At 49.5% G+C, this 22,207-nt stretch overlaps 1 protein-coding gene across 10 annotated transcripts in view; it reads right to left on the reverse strand.

The window, feature by feature from the left end:
- Bin1 (bridging integrator 1) overlaps positions 1 to 22,207 on the reverse strand; it is a 58,564-nt gene that overhangs the window by 22,540 nt on the left and 13,817 nt on the right. For all 10 annotated transcript variants that reach the window (XM_057788267.1, XM_057788271.1, XM_057788270.1 and 7 more), the window contains exons 2-4: positions 6,739 to 6,819; positions 562 to 616; positions 340 to 434 (exon numbers count right to left, since the gene is read on the reverse strand). In XM_057788267.1, the coding sequence (XP_057644250.1) occupies positions 340 to 434; positions 562 to 616; positions 6,739 to 6,819 (231 nt within the window). The remainder of the gene's footprint in view (positions 1 to 339; positions 435 to 561; positions 617 to 6,738; positions 6,820 to 22,207) is intronic.

The raw sequence follows: 22,207 nt of genomic DNA on the forward strand, positions 1-22,207 counted from the left end.
GTCCCCAGCTCATGTCCCTGAGCCCATCCCCTCAAAGCTCTGTGGATTCTCAGAGCCTTGGTTTCCTGAGGTTGCAGTGTCCCTAGGATGACAGAAAGGGTGAAATAAATACAGTAAAGACTGGCAGGGTCAGCCATAATCCACTTTCGCAAACTCCAGTGTGAAGAGTACCAAAGGCACAGCCTGCAGAAAAGGAAGGCAGCTTGGCCAAGGCGAGGTGACAAATGAGTCCCGGAGAATCTGGTGCAAGCTTGCACCAGAGGGTGAGACATCCCGGGAAAAGGAGCTGAGGCCAAAGGGTCCCTGGGGGAAGAACCAAGGCCACACTCCCAAGCTTACCTCTGCAATCTTGTTTGCTTCATCTCTGCCAGGCCACTCGGGCTCATACACCTCCTGGAGACACTCACTTAGCTTCTTGGAGGCCTCGTGCATGGCTGTGGGGTAGGGAGAAGGCACATGAACTCTACGTGTCCTTCCCCATCCAGACATCAGCACCATAAACATGGTCCAGCTGCCCCAAAGCTCTGCAGCCCCAGCTCCTTGCAGACAGATGTACCCTACCTTTAACAGAAGCCAGGTAGGTCCGGAGATCCTTCTGCAGACGGGTACCCTCTGTCTGCCAGAAAAGCCAAGAACTAGGTCAGGGTCTGGGGACACCAGTCACCACCCCTATCCTTCCTATTACCCATCTCATGACAAACCAGGCTTCCTTCTTGCCAAGGGCCACCAACCCATGTTCTCTCTGCAAGCTGGAGCCTCAGAGCATGGCAGCTGCGGCCCTCTGGCTATTGTTACTGTCATTGCTACCTCCCTTCATTGTCAGCCACCACTCAGTGGTGTCCCAGGAGGCAACCATCTTGCCTCTTCTCTCTCTGGTGGAGAGGGAAGGAGACATGGCCACAACCACCCACAGGAGACCTAGAAGGTGCAGGACTCTGACCTGAAAATTATCTCTGCCCATACTGGTCCACCTCCAGGAAGAGCATTCAGAGACTGACCACCTTCCTGGCTCACTCCAGCACCCTCCAACCTCTACTTCCCTGTGCCAGCAGGTCCTTCCTCCTCCTCTGGGCTCTGCATTTCTCTTCCTGGTGCCCACAGCCCTGTGTACCACCCTATCAACATCAGTACAACCACTTGACAAGGATGCTGTGAGGTCAGCTAGCCTCTCAACATCACTATCACCACTTGACAAGGATGCTATCACCACTTGACTACAAGGGCGCTAAGAGGTCAGCACTCAACACTGTACAAAGTCCGGGAGATTCAGGAAGCGCCTGCAGCCAGCGGGTTTAGGCTAGGTGTGTAACTGGTTACAATGGCTTCCAAGAAGTTCCTGAAATGTACAGATTTATAAGGTCCCTCCCCAGTGTTATATAAACAGTAACAGTTGCTGGGGAGAGGAGATTCTTCAGCCAGTCACACTGCCTGCGAGTCAGGAAACTCCAGGGATACAGCTTTGGTGAGTCATCACCCACGCTGGGTGGGCTTTTCAGGGCACAGCTGCCTTTGAGTCACCGTGCTCGCTCCAGTAAACTCACTGGTTCACCCCACTAGACTCGGGAGGAACCCTTTTACTGTTTTGTCTTCCGTATTCCATCTCACATCCCATGCCACCAGCAGCGGCAGTTTAAGAAAAACACGTGAAACGCCACATAATAAAACAGAGAGAATGAAAGGAACAAAATCCCTCTCTGACACACTTTCAGTGCCCCTAGAGGACAGCTGTACGCTGAGAAGCATCGGGGATTCATCTGGGAACCCTGTCAGACACCCACACCCATACCCACAGATGCACAAGCCGAAGACACAGAATCTGCACAGGACCCACGAGTCCTCCTGTGCACTGTGCCCATCTCTACACAACTCATAATGCGAAGGAGATACAAATAGAGCACGGCATTGCTTCTGCTTGTACAGTCTTGTTTGTTGTTATTGTTGTCTGGATTGTTCTAGAAAAATCTTCGCTCTGCAGTTAGTGAAATCCACAGATCAGCAACACGCAGATGATGGAGGGCGGACCACCTGGCATGTAACCCTGGTCAGATATAAGCCTGAACACCCAAGTTCAAGGCTCCCCGAGTACAAAAGAAATGAGGAAACAAAAGCCTGGCCAAGAAGTGTTCTGAGACAGGATCCAGAGCTTGCAGAACAAGAGGAATCCCAGCTCTCCCAAGCTTCCTCACGTTGACACCTTCAATGCTTCGCCGTTATAGATGAGGATTAAAGTATGCTTGCAAGGTGACGCTATAATGTCTCCTGATGCCACAGAACCTTCCAGACCCAGCTTCTCTTCCTGTTCGGCATCCCTCGTCCCAGCCACACCTTTGTCTCCCCTTCCTATCTCCTGCTAACACCTCCCCTTACTGTACCCAAGCATGAGGTCCCCCTTGGGTTGGCTATGCATTTACTGAATTTACCCAAGCTGCCGGCTGTACCAAGGCCCCCTCTGCCTCCCAGACGCTGAGCAAGGGGTTACCCAGAACAGCCACCCCTATACAGGACAGCTGGGCTACAGTTCTCAAGAACTTCCTGGTTTCAGGTCACAATGCCAATAGAGTCCAGCTGGGGAAGAATATTCTGGGCCACTGTTGAGCTGGGCCCACAAGTGTTACTTAGTAAGGAGCTGACACCGCCAGAGGAAGCCAAGCCCAGGCAGCCTTCATACACCCCTGCTGGGCCTTCCTCCGTTCCCAGTCCCACCCTAAGCCTACAGAGAGAGGTTCCCAACTCCAGTGGTTTCCAGGGGGATTGGGCTTCAGCCGTAATCCTTGCTGCTGGCATTCAGTGCTAGGGACAGGCTTTCACATCACAGTGAGCCCCAGGGTCCAGCAGTCCGGAACCAGAACGGCTCTACAAGTGGGAGCTCAGCCTGGAAGCCTGCGACGGCTTCTTGGAATAAAGTAACGTTCGCAAGGTATGTTAGTCAACCACGAGGCAGTTCCTGTACATTACTAACCAGCCCTAAGCTGTGAGCCCCAGTAGCCCAGAGCTAACACCCACTGGAACAATATGAAAAACCAGAACTCTGGAGGCAGCCCCAGACACGGCATCTCAAGCCTCTGCACGGATCCCCACTGGCAAAGGGACTCTGAGAGTTGCCTCCTTGTGACTTTGGCTCCAGCAACCATTGCATTTCCTGCACCTTTGCTGCACTGGTCAGTGCTGACCATTGCACTCAAAGACCATTGGGAACTTCCAACAGCACCATCCTCCAAGCCTGCCACAACTGAAGGACTCAGAAGCATGGGTCAAGCCTGCTCCCCAAGCGCCTTCACTGGAGAGGATTCCCCAGTGGAATTTTCTGCCCAACAGTTTGCCACTTGGTGTGAGGCATCTGTTTGCATGAGACTACCATAATCTTTGTATAGCATGGCGTTGTAAGAAATGTTTGTGTGGGGGCTGGAGAGATGGCTCAGTGGTTAAGAGCATTGCCTGCTCTTCCAAAGGTCCTGAGTTCAATTCCCGGCAACCACATGGTGGCTCACAACCATCTGTAATGAGGTCTGGTGCCCTCTTCTGGCCTGCAGACATACACACAGACAGAATATTGTATGCATAATAAATAAATAAATATTTAAAAAAAAAAAAGAAATGTTTGTGTGGATAAACTGAGCATATTCGAAAAGCAGACCTCAATCCTAATTGCCAAGCGCCTCACAGCCTACCAGCTCTGCTCAGTACAGCCAGTCACTCAGGACAGAGCAGACGTCAACTACTGTGACTAGCACCAGCTGGGTCCAAAGAGTCATTCACCTAGGTCGCCTTGAGAGGAAGTAACATCAGAGGCGACAAGAAGGAGTAAGGAGACCTACTGCCCTGAAGACCGAACACACTGTCAGCCTTACAGTAACCACGCAAGAGCTGAGCTCACTATGCTGAGGACGCCAGCCAGAGGCACAGGAGAAACTGTAGCTCTCACTTCCCACACCCCCCAGCTCTGATCCCAGGTCTGTAGGCTGGCAGAGAGCCAAGCTCACTGCAGCTCCTGGATTCTCTCCCTCAAGAATAGACAACAGCCCCCATGCCCTTGGCAATCCACTCCTCACCCCCAACCCCTTGCCGAGTCATCCCTCACACACCAGGCCATTCCAGACATGTATAACCTCCAAGGGAGGGCCACTGAGATGCAGAGGAGACCGCAAAACTGCACTCTCCACACTACCCCTAACCCTAAGCAGTCAGACACCACGCCAGTCCAGGACAACCTGAGCCCCAGTACAGGTGAACCTCCATGATTATCTTTAGTCTCTGGGCCTGGCCCCTCAGTACCTGCCCAGGAGTACCGAGAGAGGGCTTGTTCAGGGGCAGACACCAAGCACAAGTGACCCTGAGGAGGCTGTAAAGTAGGCATTGAAGATTAGCATCGACAGAAGTCAGCTGGCAGAAAGAAACTCTTTCTAGCTACGGCTGACCTGTAACAGAGCATCGTAGAAAAAGTGCATCATGTATAGCCATCTGCATCTGCCCAGCACAAGTATCACTGAGCGTCTAGCTCTTCCCAGGTCCCTAACCCACATCCTCACTCAGAGGAGTTCTCTGTTACTGTCCATGGGTTAATGGTTCAATTCCATGTTCTGGTACATAACTTAGAAACCCCAAGCCCATGCCTATAAACACTGTGGGAAGCATAGGAAGAGCGGCTCTCTTGGGCCAGGCCATAGGGACCCCAGCTCCTACTCTGTGCTCCACCCCCACCATCCCAGCCTGCTTTAAAGAGACTTCAGCATCCTCACTCCAAGCTCACCGCATCTGGTGGTCCTCAGGGCAGGGTGAACTTGGAAGAAACTTAAAGGCCCAGTGTCCTAATTTTAATCTCCAAGCCCCCTAAACTAACCACGTGGCCTTAACTGCCCTATAAAGCCCAATGCTTCTTCATCTGACAATAAGGAAACAGCTGGAGCTGAGGGGTTAGCTCAGTGGGTAGAGTGTTTGCCTAGCATACGCAAATCCCTGGGTTCGATCCCAAGCACACAGACTGTGTAGTAGAGCAAGCCTATAATTCCAGGAGGAAGAGGAAGGAGGAAGGAGGAAGGAGGGAGGAGGGAGGAGGAGAAGGAAGAAGGAGAAGGAGAAGGAGAAGGAGAAGGAGAAGGAGAAGGAGAAGGAGAAGGAGAAGGAGAAGGAGAAGGAGAAGGAGAAGGAGAAGAAGAAGAAGAAGAAGAAGAAGAAGAAGAAGAAGAAGAAGAAGAAGAAGAAGAAGAAGAAGAAGAAGAAGAAGAAGAAGACCACCTCATTTCAAGGCTGACCAGGCTATGCATGGCCCACAGTAAGTGCACAGGTAACAACAGTCTCCAAAAAGGTTTCAGGGCCTAAAGGAAATAATAATTAGGGGACACACCCTGCCTTACGCTAGACAGAAACAGAGGCCAGGGCTTCTGACTGCTTGTTCATGCTTAGGTTTTCCAGATGATAAAAATAAGGCTCCAGATGTCCCCTATCAGGGAACCTACTCAGGCCTTGAAACACCTCCCATTCCTGGTCCAAGGGACAAGTAGCCGTGGTGGCTCCTATTCCTGCCCTGGAGAACCTCTTGGGGTAGACATCTCTGATAAACTAGAGTAACTTATCCTTAAGCCCTCTCCTCACATGGTTTCTTCTTCCTGCTGCTTCCCAACCTTCTCCCAGCATGCTCCTTGGTCTCTCCCAGCATGCTTCAGCCCTCTCCCAGCATGCTTCAGCCCTCTCCCAGCACACTCCAGCTCTTTCCCACCAATGCTATCACTTACACCCATATCCCAGGCCCAGGCCAATGAGACCCTTCTGGGTTCCAGTACAGCTGCAGAGGCTTTGATGGGCACCTTTAAAGCTATCAAAGACCTCAGTTATAGACAGTTTTCCATGAGATTGGAGTCTACCAGTTTGGGGCCGACTCTGCCCTGTTTCCAGCAGAGCCCTAAGCTCACCTCCCATATCCTGCCCCATCCTTGTGGCCTCAGATTCTCACAGGAGCGTCCTGAAGTTGCGATAGGCCAGGACTCAGCTCGGCCTCCCTCCTGCTACCTTGCCCTTTCCCCACTCCCATCATGGATGGTGTAGGTCATCTCCATTTGGGATGCTCAAGGTGCTCCCTTTAGTAGGGAAGTCCTCCCTTGTATCTAATTATTGCCTCCAGGCTGCCTACTTAATTAAGCCTGGAATGTGTCCTTGCAAGGATGCCCTCGAAGTGCGTCCAGGCTTTGGAACCAAACAAATGGCCTGTGAATCTACCTCCAAAGCTGGATGACCTTGGGTAACTGGCCCTACTTCTCTGAGGATCACTGCTTGATACAGGAAAGGGGAAGGCTGAGACAGCGGCTCTCCAGTGCTGTCTGGAGATACATGCAGATATCTACAAAAGACCAGCTGGAACTGCCACACCGCTGGGCTCTCATCATGTCTGGATGAAGCCTAAGTCAAATCCAGCCTGCTTGGACTCCACATGAAATGCCACAGATGCCCCTCTCCTAGCAAGAAGTTTCTCTAGCTCCCACTGACCTTGACATGTGAGCTTTCCCACGGTCTGGCCACAGTACCCGGCCCTTTCAGCCCTCCTCTTCCCTGCTTCTCACTGTAAGTTTTCCCCAAAACCTGGCCTCTTCTCTCTCATGGTCTCAGCCAGGACCAGGGCAAGCCCCTCCAGGAAGTCCTTCCCGAACTCACCAACCCACACCATTCCCCGTTCTGGACTTCCTACTCCACAGGTGTGGTCCTCACCATCCCCCACCTGGCAGCCGCTGCTCCACCTCCAATACTCACCAGCTGCTTATTGAAATTCTGGACGCACTGTTCAAACTGCTCATCCTTAGTCTCATCCGCCTTCCCCAGTTTCTGCAGAACCTGCCGGCACAGAGAGAAGGGAGGGTCATCAGCTTAAGAAGCACGGTGGCTGGAACAAGGAGGCTCAGTCACCGAAGGATGGGGCACAGGGGCCATGAGGGCTGTCGCTGTGCAATGATCAGAGTGTTATCTTAACAAGGCAGTGTGGGCAGGTAAGAGCCCATGGATGGTAACCAGGACAAGAGGGCTTTTTCTTCGCAGATAAAGAACGGATTCATTATTAATGGATTAGGTCAGCTACTGAGAGTGGTTTAGTTGTGTGGGGTCCTCAATATTCACATAATTGACTCCAGGACTCTGTCCCAATACCAGATTCCATGGGTGCTCATTCCCTGTATAAAACTGTAGTATTACACAGTCGTGCACACATCCTCCCTAAACATATCAGTGTGGATAAGCACCTCTCCTAGAACTGTCTTCCAAAGGCCCATGTGTCAACTTGGTCTCAAGCCTATGGTTCCACTAGGATATGGTAGAACCATTAAGTAGAGTTTAGTGGGAGAGAGTTCAGTCATTAAGAACATGCCCCTGGATGGCTGACCAGGACTCTGCCCCCTTCTCTTTCTTTTGCTTCCTGGTCGCTACAAGATGAGAAACTTTTCATCCATGCATTCTCCCCATATATGACATACAGGCTTGCCCTGGGCCCAAAAGCAATGAGTCAAACCCACTGAGGATTTTCACTGCTAAACCTCTAACATGCGCGCCAAGCAGGCCTGTCCTCTTTTGTGCTGTTTTTTGTTTGCCTCTTTTTAATTGAAAAACAATTTTTCATATAATATATTCTGATCAGATTTTCCCCGCCCCCAACTCCTCCAAGAACCTCCCACCTCCCTACCCACCCAGTTTAACACTTTCTTTTTCTCTCCTTCAAAAACAAAAACAAACAAACAGACAAACACGCAAATCAGGTATCTAAATACATAAGCAAAGACCAACAAGACACCCACAAACTAAACAATATGGAACAAAAAGCATACAAGAAGGCTATAGAGCTTGCTTGCTGGTCTACTGCTGGGCATGGGGTCTATCCCAAAGTGTGGTTAACATTCCCAGTGAGACTCCGCTGAAGATGGGAATCAATTGCAGACTGCTTCTTGTTAGGAGTGGCAGCCCTTGTCCACATCCCCTTCCCAGCGCTTGGCATGCTGCCACAGTATCTAAGGGCTCCTGTGCACATCAGTCCTGCTGTGTCTAGAGAACACAGTTTTCATGGAGTCATCTCTGGTTCTCACAATCTTTTGCCTCCTCTTCCCCATAGATCCCTGAGGGGAGAGCCTGATGAAGACGTCTGATGTAGGACTGAGAGCTTCAGCATCTCTCACTCCCTGCACACTGTCCCATTGAGGATGTCTGCATTAGTTCCATCTCTGATGATGGCTGAACAAAGAACAGATCTATGGGTGTGGCAGAATGCCATAAGTAGTCATTTTTTTCACTACTTTCCTTTAGTAAAACAGTAGTACTTGGCTTTATCTTGGGTTCATGGTCTTACAGTTTCAGATTCTTGACTACCTGAGCAATGGCAGACATGGGTTCTATCTCCCTGAGTGGAGCTAAAGTATAATCAGAGAGTGGTTGGTTACTCACTCACACAACGTTAGAGCCACTAATGCACCAGTCTATCTCGCAGTCAGATCACCATAGTAGGTTGCATGGTTTATAGCTGGGTTGATGATTACCTTTCTCCATTGGTAGTGTGCCAAGTACCTTCCAGTACCACGGACACTAGGCAGTGGAGGTGAAGGCTCGTTAGGTACCACTTCAATTTCTGTGTTCAATGAGATAGCAAGTGCAGTCTTTAGCAACAGCACCTTACCATCAGGTTCTGGCCATGATGGATAATCTTGGTATGTGTTCTTAGATTCTGTTTGCAAGTACTTTATTGTGAAATTTTGCAACTATGTTCATAAGAGAAATTTGCTGGTATTTTTTTTTTCTTTGTTGGGTCTTTGGTTTAGGTATCAGTATAACGGTAGCCTCATAAAAAGAATTAGGCAATGTTCCTTCTGTTTCTATTTTGTGGAATAATTTGAGGAGTGGTGATGTTAATTCTTCTTGGAAGGTCTGATAGAATTCTATGCTGAGTCCACTCTTGCCCTGGGCTGTTTTTGGTTGGAGAAAATCTTAATTACAGTTTCTCTTTCACTGGGAGCTACAAGTGTTTGTCTGATTTTAGTTTAACTTTGGTGAGTTGTATATAAAGAAATTTATCCATTTCTTTTAGGTTTTCCAGATTTTTAAAGTGTGTCCTTTTGATTCTCTGGATTTCTTTGGTATCAGTTGTTATGCCCCATTTAGTCTCTAATTGTGTTAATTTGGATCTTCTTTCTCCATATTTTAGTTAACTTGGCTAATGGTTTAGCAATTTTATTGATTTTTCTCAGAGAACCAACTCTTCATTTTATTGATTCTTTGTATTGATTTTGCTTTCTTGTCATCCACTCCTTTTGGGTGTAAGGTCTTTTTTTTGTTGTTGTTGTTCTAGATCTCTCAGGTGTACTATTAAGTTGTTAATATGGGATCTGTCCAATTTTTTCAATGTAGGTATTTAATGCTATGAACTTGTCTCTTGTCTATGAACAACTTGAATTTTTCTATGAACAGTCTTCACTGTGTCCTATAAATTTGGTTATTTTGTGTTTTCATTTTCATTCAATTCTAAAAAGTTTTTAACATTTCCTCCTTAATTTCTGTCTTGTCTCATGTTTCCTTTAGTAGAGAATTCTTTAGTTTCCATGAATTTGTAAGCTTTCTGTGGTTATTGATATCCAGCTTTAATACATGGTGGTTAGGTAGAATTGCAGGGTGTTATTTCAATTTTCTTGTATCTGTTGAGACTTGCTTTGTGTCAAGTATGTGGTCAGCTTTGGAGAAAGTTCCAGGAGGTGCAGAGAAGGGATTTTGTGTGTGGCATGCTTGGGTGAAATGTTCTATAAATATCTGTTAGGTTCATTTTGTTCATAGCATCTGTTGGCTCCAGTATTTCTCTGTTTAGTTTTTGTCTCAATGACCTGTCCATTGGTGAGAGTGGGGTACTGAATTCATCCACTATCAGTGTGTGAGGGTTGATACGTGGTTTTAGCTGTAGTGTTTTTTATGAGCTTGCATGTCTGTGTGTTTGATGTATAAAGAAATGTTTAGGATTGCAATATCCTCTTGGTTGATTTTTCATTTGATGAACACTTAGTGTTCTTCCCTACCTCCTCTGATTAATATTGGTTTGAAATCTGATTTGTCAGATATAAAAATGACGACACCTGTTTGCTCCTTGGGTTCATTTGCTTGGACTAACTTTTCCCATCCTTTTCCCCTGAGGTGATGGTGAGGTATGTTTCTTGGATGCAGAAGGAAGATGGATCCTGCCCTCTAATCCAATATGTTAATCTGTATCTTACTGGCGAATTTAGATGATTAATATTGCGAGTTACCAATGAACAGCATTTACTGATTTTATTTTATTGTTCTGGTGTAGGGTTTTTTTTTCTCCCTCTTTTAATGTATTGTTCTGGTATTATTTATTCCTTGGGTCTTCTTGGGTGTGGTTAGCCTCTTCAGAGTGAATTTTTCCTTCTAAAGGCATCTGCAGAGCTGGATTAGTAGATAGAAACTGTTTAAACTTGTTTTATTGTGGACTGTCTTTCTTTGTCCATCAATTATGATCAATAGTTTTGGTGGGTACAGTACTCTGGGCTAGCATCTGTGGTCTCTCAGATTGTAGAACACTGGCCCTTCTGGCTTTCAGAGTCTCCATTGAGAAGTCAGGTGTTAGTCTACTGGACTTGCCGCTGAATGTTATTTTGTCTTTTCCGCTTGCAGCTTAATATTTTTTTGTGTTCTGTATGTTTAAGATTTTGACTATTACGTGCTCAAAGGAATTCTCTTCTGGCATTTTCTATTTGGTGTGCTGTATGCTTCTGACGCCTTGATAAGCAACTGCCTTCCCTAGGTTGGGGAAATTTTCTTTTATAATATTTTGTATTTTGCCTGAGTTTCTCCTTCCTCTATTTCTCTTACTCTTATTTTTGATCTTTTCATAGTGTCCCAGATTTCCTGGATGTTTTGTACCTGGATCTTTTGACATTCAACATTTTCTTTGACTGAGGTATTCATTTCTTCTACCTGGTCTTCAACGCCTGAGGTTTTGTCTTCCATCTCTTATAGTCTGTTGGTGAGGCCTGCCTCTGAGGCTTTTGTTTGACATTCTAAAATTTTCATTTCCTGTTTTGTTTCTGTTTCGATTTTCTTTAGTGAGTCTATTTCTACTTTCATGTCTTGAACTGTTTTCATTATTTAATTCAATTCATTACTTCTTTTGTGTTCTCATGATCTTCATTAAGAGATTATTCGTATCCTCTTTAAGGACCTTGAACACATTCATAACTGCTATTCTGAAGTCCCTGTCTTGTGCAGCAACTGGTTTGCATTTCTCACAGCCTACTCCAATAGAGTTGTTGGGTTCTGGTGCAGGCATTTGTCTTGGCTGTTCATCTTTGTATTTCTGTACTGGGGTCTAGACATATAGACTCACGATGACCTGGGTGTTTCTAGGTGTTGATATCATAGTCTTGGCTTCATTGCATGGCTGTTTTGTTCTTTGGTGTCTCTTGCCCTCTCTGGATCTTTGGAGGCCTGGTAGAGAGTGCTTCTGCAGGTCAGTGGGGTGACGGAAAGGAATGTGGACAGGCTAGGAAGAAAGGCTGAGAGAAAGACAGGGTCCACCCCAAGAGGTAGGGTCCCAGGGAGTAGAGTGGGTGGGAGGAGGGGCTCCTGCAAGTAAGCTGCAGGAGGACAAAGAGTAAGGCTGGAGAAACAGGGGCGAAAGGACTAGGGGGATTCTGGGTATGCACCAAGAGACAGAGTCTCTAGTGAATGGAGTAGGGAGGGGGGGAAGGGCTTCTGCAAACGGGGTGCTATGGGAAGGACTCCAGACAGAACATAACAGGAAACCAGAAGGGTAGTGAAAATCGCTACCCAGTGCTCAGTGTGGCCACTGTGGGTCCCTGGCAGCACTGGGGGTGTTTCTGGGTGTTTCTGACACAAGGGAATGTAGATGGGCTAGATGGGGGGCTGAGAGGGTCCAGGAAAAGGAACTAACCAGAGGCAGAATCCCCTGTGAATGGAGGTAGGGTGGGAGGAGGGTCACCGGCAAGCAGAAAGTATTTGTTACAGAAACAGCAAACTAACTGAAATGTTTTTTCTGGCTCCTCTTTCCTTCCTTCCTTCTTTCCTTCCTTCCTTTATGTATGGTATATGCCCTTTATGTCCTTGTTCACAGGATGTGTGCAAATGTGTGCACGTGCATGCAAGGGTCAAAAGTCAGTATCAGCTGTCAGTCACTCTCACCTTATTTTTGAGACTGAACCTGAAGTTTCCACTTTGACTAGACTAGACTGGCTGGCCAATGAGTTCCAAGGCTCTGCCTATCTCTGCTCCCCCAGCTCTGGGATTACAGACATGCACTACCATATCTAGTTTTTCCATGGGTGCTGAGGATCTGAACTCAGGTCCTTAGGTTTATACAGCATCCATGCCCCCAACTGAGCCATCACCCTAACCCCAAAACATTTTCTTTTACATTACACTCCCTGTATCATACCAGCGAAGAGTCGATGAAAACGGTTAAGACAGAGGCACTCAGGGCTCCTGACCTTCTATCCAAAGTTCTACCAACAGCCAAGAAAGGGAATCTCAGATGGGCTGTCATGACATCACTGAGGAGAAAGCTTCAGAGACAGCAGAAGACTAGATACCCCTCCCTACTGATCTCACTGAGCTGCTGGGAGCCCCACCCACTCAAAGTGGGCTGAGCAGGAAAGGGGCCAGAGTGTCCTCACATACTCAGTGACACGGCTGCCTGCACCAGGCTCATGACACTGCAGGGAGGTCCAGGGTAGGCAAAGAACAGACCACCACAGAGCAGAGAGGGTAGGAAGGGCTGCTGGGCTGCCCATCTGAGTAAACTATTAGCGGTGACATGGGCATAGGCACTGCTTCTTCCTCCATAGCCAAGCAGGCAACACTGACACACACACATGCCCATAATGATGGTCCACTCCCAACTGGAAATCTCCAAGTGGCCTGACTCTGGACCTCTGGCCTTCCCCATCAGTGCTGGGGAGATGAGGTGTAAGACAGAGGTATGGTGTTGGGAGGCAGGAGAGGTAAACCCAAAATTAGGAGAGAAGTTAGGTCAAAGAGCTGAGAGGACGCCCTGAGCACAGGGCCTGCCCAACAGGGCTCCCCACTTTCTCCACAGGCCTTGCTCTCTCCAACCCCAGAGCTCTCCAGGATGAAAAGGGGAGAGAAAAGAGACAAAGGGGGGGGGCAGGCAGTCCAGTGATCACGGAGCCCAGATGCATCTGCCTCACACCAGAACGTTCTGATACACACCTCCTTTTGACGTCCCTGAGATAGGCTGCGCTGCCTGGAAAGGACACTTGGCCTACTCGGGGCCTCGGCGAGGCCCTTCCCACCCCACTGACACCCCGTGGACCTTCATTGTCCCAGGAGCCACAGTACACCCAGTCCCAATCCCTCATGTCAGCTTCTTGTCAAGCTGCACTCAAAAAAAGCACATCAACCGTGGACTAAAATATCTCAACTATGAACAAATCTTTTCATTTCCCCTTTTTTTCTTTGGTTTTTCGAGACGGGGTTTCTCTGTAGCTTTGGAGCCTGTCCTGGAACTACCTCTTGTAGACCAGGCTGGCCTCGAACTCCCAGAGATCCGCCTGCCTCTGCCTCCCGAGTGCTGGGATTAAAGGCGTGCACCATCACACCTGGCTAAATCTTTTCTTTTTAAAAACTGGCTGTCTCCTGTATTTGTTATAGTAACAGCAAGCCGACTAGAATATTTTCTTTCTCAATTATTCCCCCACCTATGTTATGCCCTACATTGCTGCTAAAGCCACACAGGTGACTCCTATGTGTGAGCGAGGGGGTGGGGCAGAAAAAACAAGACTCCGTGGGAGGCGGTGGCAGCTCAGGTAGAGAAGAGACAAGGGATGAGTATATTATAGGGGAGCAGGATATCTACTGGCTCCAGGTCACTAGAGGTCACAGGATGGGAAGAGAGATAAGAAGGGTAGACCTGACCAACAACTTTGTAAACTTTCACCTCTGTAGTGGTTTAAGGGACAATGCAACAACTTAGGGTGTAGTCAAGGATCAGGGAAGCAGCCCCTCCGGGTCCCACCTCACCCAAGTACCCCATTGCAGAGATCTGAGTCAATGAGACCTTGTGGCTACTGGGTGCATCAAGTTCAGGGCCAGCAAGCGATATGCAGTGGTGTATAGTTATGAATACAGACTAACACAAAATGATGGAACATCAAATTCTTCTTGTATTATTTATATATATATAATCCGACTGCACAGCTGCTTCGTGAGCGTAAACTCTGTAGGGACTCACAGGAGGAGGGAAGACAAATGACCACGGCTGATTCCTATCTATACCATCCACACTGGGCACCCGTCCCATCCCGGCCACTGAGGGAGGCCTTCCTGACCAGTATTAGCACCCAATCAGTTCCCTAACATGAATGTTGCTCACCCACGCCATTCTGGGGCCAGGAACACAAGATACTCACTTTAGGTCTAACAGTGCTTTCACCAAGAGACATATGTTTACACACACACACACGCACACACCCCACACACACATGCCACACACACACACACATGACACACACACACACACACACACAGCCCATTCATCCCTTTCATTGGCATCTCCTGTGCTGAGCTCACAGACACAAGGCAGTGGTCCTCAGTAACTACAGCAACCTGAACCAGAAGAGGAGAAACACAAGAGATTAAGGTGAGCCATGAAGGATGAGAAGGGAGGAGTGACAGTGGCCTCAGTGGCACCTGGATATCCAGAGTTCTATACCCAACAGGAGAAGTAGGAGACTAGAGCAGAGAAGAAGGTTCCAGAAGCATCAGACAGCCATGTGAGAGGCTGAGGAAATGACTCAGTGGCTAAACCACTGGCCCTGCAAGTCTTAAGGACCTGACTTACACCATGTCTGGATGCCAAACTAGCCCAAGAACTTCCAGAAACCTTCCAGTCTCCACCTCTGCTCTAGCCATAGCGTGCTGGTATTGCAGACACGGGCTGTGCATGGTTTCCAGTGATCTGAGCTCAGGTCACCACCACACTCGGGTTAGCAAGCGCTTAGGCGCTTCACCGCAGCTGCACCTCCCAGCCCCCTCTTTCCTCTCTGTAATGAGCTGTCTATCTCTATCACTACCTAGGGGTTCCTGGTTCAACTCCTTATTGTAGGACACCCCTGGGAATCCTGGTAGGTGTCACCTAGATTTTAATTCACACCTATAAGGAAAGGGAGCCCCAGACCTTGGAATCACCGACAGCAGCACACACTCATAAAGAACAAAGAGGAGCCTTTCAAGTGGAACAAAGGCTAAGGCTCACACTGGCCACACCTCCATGTGTAAATGCTTGCCAGGAGGTCACTCAGCAGGCCCAGAGCCAGCAGTCCAGGAAGCCTTATCGGTGCACCACTCAATGTCACCTCCTATCAGAGCTTCCTTTCCTCACATCCTCAGCTCTTGGCCAGATGCGAGCAGAGCTGGAGTATCTGTCAGCGGCGGCCTGCACACCTCCACAGATGGCTTCAGACCTCCTTCCGCAACACCCAGCTGCGGAGCCCCATGCAGCGGACAAATGAGACAGCCACTTCCCCTAGGAAGGCTGAGATGAGGTGCCGGGCATAGGTCAGTGCCTGTTGGAGCCCCCTGTGCCTCCGGGAAGGGAGGAAGTCCTCCCTAAGCCCCCTATGTCCAATGCGGCCTTCCTCATGATCTAGAGTAAGTACAGAGGTTCTGGATTCAACCATGCCCGAGTGTATAAGACATTCTGCCAAACTCTCCAACACACACACACACACACACACACACACACACACACACACGTGCACAGAATAGGTAGGAATAAGCACGTTCCAGAACCTAGAGCCAAATCCAGAAGCCCAGGAGGAAAAATGAAGGGAAGCTGGAAAGCCCAGGCCAGGCAGAAAAACTGAAGTTCTCTGCGGTCCCACCCGCTATGGGAAGCAGACACTGGACCCCACCCACTACTAACCCGGTTTTGCCAGCACCCTAACACACAGGCATGCCTACAAACCAGAGGCACAAGAGCATGCGCTCATTCACCTCCCCTCCCAGGACCCACCACTCCAGTGCCGAGACCCTCAAAAAGCCACCAGGCCTTCACCTTCCTCATCATCTCCTCCGGGCGCATCTGAGCTGTAGCCGCGGCAAGAAAGTGTCTCCGAGTGAAGCTTCACCCTGTGAGGAGGGCGTCTCCCCATCCTCCCCACTGAACTTCTTCTTCCCAGCGCAGGCTGTGGTTGGGGACCGCAGAGACAGGATGCACAGTCTAACACTCTCGCCCTCACAAACTCACTCTGGGGCTAACAGGAAGGCAGCAAAGGCCCCGTGAGAAACCAGACAGGTTTCCCCTATAGAGGCAAAAAGGAGGAAGGGACCCCAGAATCAGGTCAAAGGTCTCTCCATCTGTCCAGGTACCCCTGAGTTTTAGACTGATTCCCTGATACTCTGGGGTATTCTCCTGTGGGTCCTTCCTCACCTCTGCACCTTGAGCATTACATACGCCTGCACATGTGTGCATGCACATACATACACGTGCGCACACACAGGCACACATACACACACAGAAGACAGCTGGGATCAGTCAAGCTAGAGCTTTGGTTCAGAACACAGGGGCTGCCTTCCCCTGTGTTCCTCTGCTGATCGGAAGAGAGGGTCGAAGCCCATGCTCCACACCAGCCTCCATAGCTCTCTCAAATTCTCATTTTGAAAGAATAGACCTAAAACCCGACGGTGGTGGCACACACTTTTAATCCCAGCACTGGAGAGGCAGAGGCAATGAACTCTGTGAGTTTGAGGCCAGCTTGGTCTACAGAGCGAGTTTCAGGACAGGTTCCAAAGCTAGAGAGAAACCCTGTCTTGAAAAACAAAACAAAGAAAAAAAAGAAAGAAAGAAAAAAAGAGCAAGGGAGGGAGGGAGGGAGGGAGGGAGGGAGGGAGGGAGGGAGGGAGGGAGGGAGGAAGGAAGGAAGGAAGGAAGGAAGGAAGGAAGGAAGGAAGGAAGGAAGGAAGGAAGGAAGGAAGGAAGGAAGGAAGGACTTGCAAAAAGCTGAACAGACAACACACCACACCTGCACTCTTCTCCATACTCACCAGACAATCCTTCCCGCCTGCCACATTTGCCCTTTGGTGTTTCTGTTGTTTGTTTGTTTGTTTGTTTGTTTGTTTGTTTTTCACCTTTGAGACAGTGTCTCAGGTAGCCCAGGCTGGCCTCAAACTCACTACACAGCCAAGAATAACTTTGAACTTCTGATCCTTGTACCTCTACCTCCCAAGCACTAGGAATACAGGTGTGTCCACTACACCCACTTTTGTGGGATCAAACACGTGCATGAGGACCCAAGGTCAGACCCACAGCAGCCACATAAAAAATGCAAGGTGTTATAGAGCATGTCTATGATCCCAGCACTGGGGAGACAGAGACAGGTGGATTCCTGGAGTTTGGGGCCAGCTGCAGAGCTGGAGTAGCAGAATCTGTGACCCCCAGGTTCAAGGAGTGAGCCTGGCTCACAAAATAAGGTGGAAAGCAACTGAGGAAAATAATAATGTTGGCCTACACACACACACACTCACACACACTCACATACACACAGCACACACACTCACACACACACATAAACACAAATACACACATACAACTTTAGTAATCAAAGTGAGGTGCCTCAGGTTTTATCGCTGTAATAAAATACCATAATCAAAAGCAACTTAGGGTGGGAAGACTTTAATTCGATTACAGTTCCATATCACGGTCTATCACTGAAAATAAAAAGTCAGGGCAGGAACTCAAAGCAGGAACTGAAGCAAAAGCCATGGAGGAGTGCTGCTTATGGGCTTGTTCCTCATGGCTTGCTCAGCCTGCTTTCTTAAAGCATCTGGAACTACTTACTGCTCAGGGGTGGCACACAGTGAGCTGGGACCTCCCACACCAATCATCAATTTAAAAAAATGCCTCACAGGCTTGCCAACAGGCCAATCTGGTGGGAACATTTCCTCATTTGAGATTCCCTCTTTCCAAATGTCTACAGCTTGTCAAGTTGAGGCAAAATTAGTCAGCACAGGAGGCCTGTGGACCAGCTACGTAACTATCAGCCAAGAGCGTGATGAAGGAAAGGAACGCCAGGATCCATCTAATCCTGCTGAGTTAGCTTCAGGTGCCCCCCAGGCAGCCCCCCCCCAGTTCCACGCAAAGGGAAGCCTGAGGTGCACTAGTTCCCATGGCCCAGCCCACCCCCTCTCCCACCCCCGTCATGTGCCCTGGCCTTCTTTAAAGAGCTTCCCTGCTTACCTCTGCAAGGCAGCGGGAAGGCTAGCGCCAGAAACCCATGCTGGCACTTTGTGTTCACTGTGTCACAGATCTGTTCCCATCATTGTTCTTTCACGCTCAAATGTCCCACATGTGGCTAGGGGAGCCTCCCGACATATCCCCATTTATCTTTGGGCACTTCTGTCTAGTACCGCAAAATGCTCCAGGCCCCACTTGTCCTGCCCTGCCTCTACCCCAGAATCAATGCTTTCTTCCCTGTGGGTTTATCACTGCTACTGGGAATCCTTGCTCCCTTGCGCCTCAAATGTCTGAGTATTGCCCTCTATGGTGATTAGTATTGTTGACTTGACAGGATATAGAACAGCTTAGGAGATGAACCTCTGGATGTGTCTGTGAGTTTCTAGACTGGGTGGGAACACCCAGTGGGCAGCCCCATCCCACAAGCTGGGGGGCCGAACTTAAGAGAAAAGGAGCTGAGCCCCAGCCTTGGTCTCTCCTTGCTCCCTGATTTTGGATGTCATGTGACCAGCTGCCTCGTGCTCCTGCCATAACGAACTGTATCTCCTCAAACTGTAAGCTGAAACAAACCCTTCCTTCATTAAGCTCCTTCTTGTCAGGATTTGACCATAGCCATGACAGGAGTAACTAAAGCACCCTCCTTCAGGCCAGGGTAGACCAGATGGCTTGATGGGAAGAACCTCTTATAGGAGAACCAGAGTCTGATCTCCAGACTCCATGGTAGGAGAGAAGACACACACACACACACATACACACACACACACACACACACACACACAAAATATGCACGCATACACAATAATAATAGTAACAATAATTTTTAAGTAATAAAAAGGAAGCAAGCCACGACACCATTGGCCACGTTGCTAAGCAGAACAGGCCAGATCTGTGGTCAAGAGCCAGCGCTGCTCAGATCTGTCAATGTGGGAAAAGAGACAGAGCAGGGCCCGCAGCCACCCAGAGCCATCAGCACCTGCAGGCCACTCTGGCCAGTATTGAGTGTGATGGGCTCCCATAGAGATCACATTCCTCCAACAGGGGACTCTGGCTCAAGGATGCTCAAGGCCTGGCCAGCCTCACCTTGGTCTATGCTGTCATTTGAGACGCCTCCAACCATAGCTTCCACACTTCTTTTCTGGAACGAGCAGGCTATGGCAGCCATTTTGTGAGAAAAGAAACCAAGGCACACCAAAGAGGGTGGCACAGGCCAGGACTACAGCCTCATTACCAGGTGGCCCCTGGATGTGGCTCTTGCCACATGCACAGGTCATTGCTCACCTCACCAAACCCAGGTGAGCTCTGCCAATCTCTCCTTGGACACCGAGTCCAGATGCTGAGTTCTAAGCACTTTGTGATGACTCATATTGGCTGTATGTGTCTGTGAAGGATTGATGAAGATGGGAAGATCTACCTAGGATACAGGAAGCATCATTCCATAAGCGGGGGTGGGGGGTGGGGAGTGGGGTCCTGGGGTGACTAGAAAGGAGAAGGGGAGCTGAGCACGAGCGTTCATTTCTCTCTGCTTCTTGACTGCAGACACAATGCGGCCAGCTGTTTCACGGTACTGATGCCATGCCTTTCCCACCGTGATGGATACATCACCCTTTCCTTCCTGAGGCTGCTTTAACCAGGTATTTAACTAATCCACACTCCATCTCTTCAGAGTGGCCCCAGCGAAAGCAACTGAGACTGCTACAGACAGTTCAGGCCTGCAGAACCGATCAAAGCAGAGCTGTTGCTGTGTCTTACCCCCGCCTCAAAGAGAGCGAGGCCAGAGCTGGGGGTGGCCTCTCGGGAAGGCTGCGGGCTGCTGGACCAAGGCCCTACACCTGCCCCAGCTGTGGGACTAGCAAAGAGGAGCAGCCCAACTTCCCACATGCGGGCTCAGTCTCTGAAAGCAAATCTAGGACGGATAAAACCGTGGCCAGGAACAACCCGGGGTGCTTCCGGCAGAGTAGCACCAGTGGATCAGCCACTAGCTCTACCTTCCAAAGCAACCTAAGTATCTGGGATGCTGGTCCTGAGAAGAAGCCAGAGACAGAGTTCCATCCCAGCCCTGGAAGACCAGAACATTTCCCCAGCCCTCAGACAGCCCCTCCCCCAGAGCAGCACAATGCCAAGCACTCATACCCAGATATGAAATGACACAGCTGCGCATATACTCCCTCCCTAGCAGGGCCCTCTGCCGCGCTCTCCAGCTGCCTCTGGGCATGTAGGAAGATGGCAAGAAGCACGAAGAAGTCGAGGAGCCGGACCTCAAGAGACATGGGAAGAAAGACCCCAAATCAGAGTGAAGGAAAGCTGGAGGGACTGAAAGGAATGGGAACTCACAGGGTAGAGCCCACACCCCTGTACCGGGGGTAGAAGGCTCCCCCAACCACAGGCTCGGGCTAGTACTCAGTGAATACTTAGTTCTGGAGAATGGAACTCAGGTCCTCATGCCTGTATAGTAAACGCTGTACCAACTGAGCCATCTTCCCAGCCATCAAAACGGATTTTGATTGACCTCCATTCTATCATGACTTCCATGCCACATGGGGACATTCTTCAAAAGAATAGGGCAGGGGATCCATTTGGGCAAGACTGCAGTGGTCAGACAGGAAATGGTGAGAATAATCAAATATGGTATGATAATGGGTGAGATGTGGGGGGTCCAGGTTTAGCAACTAGAGAAATGATACCATCCCCAAAGATGGGGTGATACATGGAGTAGTGAGGTACCCAGAGATGCCAGGAAGTGGATACATAAGGATCAGGGTCACAGAATCCAACCTTGGAGTCATGGCTGGTTCCATTCCCGTCCCCTCTTCTAGATACTAACCTAGGTAGGATGGTTTCTACCCGCGTCAGAGCCCACCTAGTGCCCACCATGCCCAGCCCTCCACATGTGTCCACACAAACTCTGGGATTCTCTTGAGCTCACACGTAGCCTTCCTCAGGGATGGACACCAGCTAAACCCACAGCTCATAGACCAAGCTCCCTCCAGCAGCTTGGCTGCGGTTCTTCAGGATTCCACAAGAACCCGAGCCCATTGCCCTGGTCCCTTGGTTAAAAGGTAAGGCGGGTTGGAGAAATACCTCACTTAGTAAAGTGGTGGTTGTCTTGCAAACGTGATGACCTAAGTTCAAGCCGTAGGACCCACATAAAAAGACAGGCATGGTGGAATACTTGTAATTCTAGCACTGCAGGGGCTAAGACAGAGGATCCCCATCAACCTGGCCTATCAGACCAATGAGAGACTCACTCTCAAAAAAGCAGGATAGAGAAGATGGGCCAGTGCTTAAAGAGTTAGTTATGTAAGCAAGAGGGCTGGAGTTCAGGGTCCCAAAACCCATGTGACTGTTGGGTGGGCACAGCAGCTCCCTGTAATTCCAGCCTTAGCATGCAGACACAGGGGATCCCCAGAGAAAGTTAGCAGGTGAGATAGGTGAGCCCTGGGTTTGATTGAGATCCTGCCTCAGAAGAATAAGGTGGAGAGAGACAGGCAACTCTGGCCTCCATGCAAACGCCATACACAATGATAAGACAAGACAAGGTCTTCAAAAACCAGCAAAAGGGAAACTTGAAGTTTTATCCCTCTGGGGAGCAGCCTTGCAGAACCAGGAGCAGCCACTATGGGGAGCCCTGACTGGGCCTCAGTAGTCTGACCCTAGGGCCAGGCCAAGTCTGACAGCCAGGCACCACCATGGAATGTGAATGCCACAGGGTGACCCCAGGGCCTGTCCTGACAGGCACATGCCCCACCCCTAGCTGTATTTCTGTGCCCACCTATACCGATATATCATCAGGGCCACCCCTCCTTGGCCCAACACACATGTGGCTGGCGAGTGTGGGATTATTCTCAGCCCAGCATGGGGGTGGATCTGCCTCTAAAGCCCCACCTCCCACCCCCTCAGCACCTGCTGCCTGGGCTGGGAAGAACACACACAGTATACCAACTGGCTTAGCAGGCATGAAGCCCTGGGTTCCAC

This window comes from Chionomys nivalis, chromosome 14 (genome assembly GCF_950005125.1).
Source record: "Chionomys nivalis chromosome 14, mChiNiv1.1, whole genome shotgun sequence".
Lineage (NCBI taxonomy): Eukaryota > Metazoa > Chordata > Mammalia > Rodentia > Cricetidae > Chionomys > Chionomys nivalis.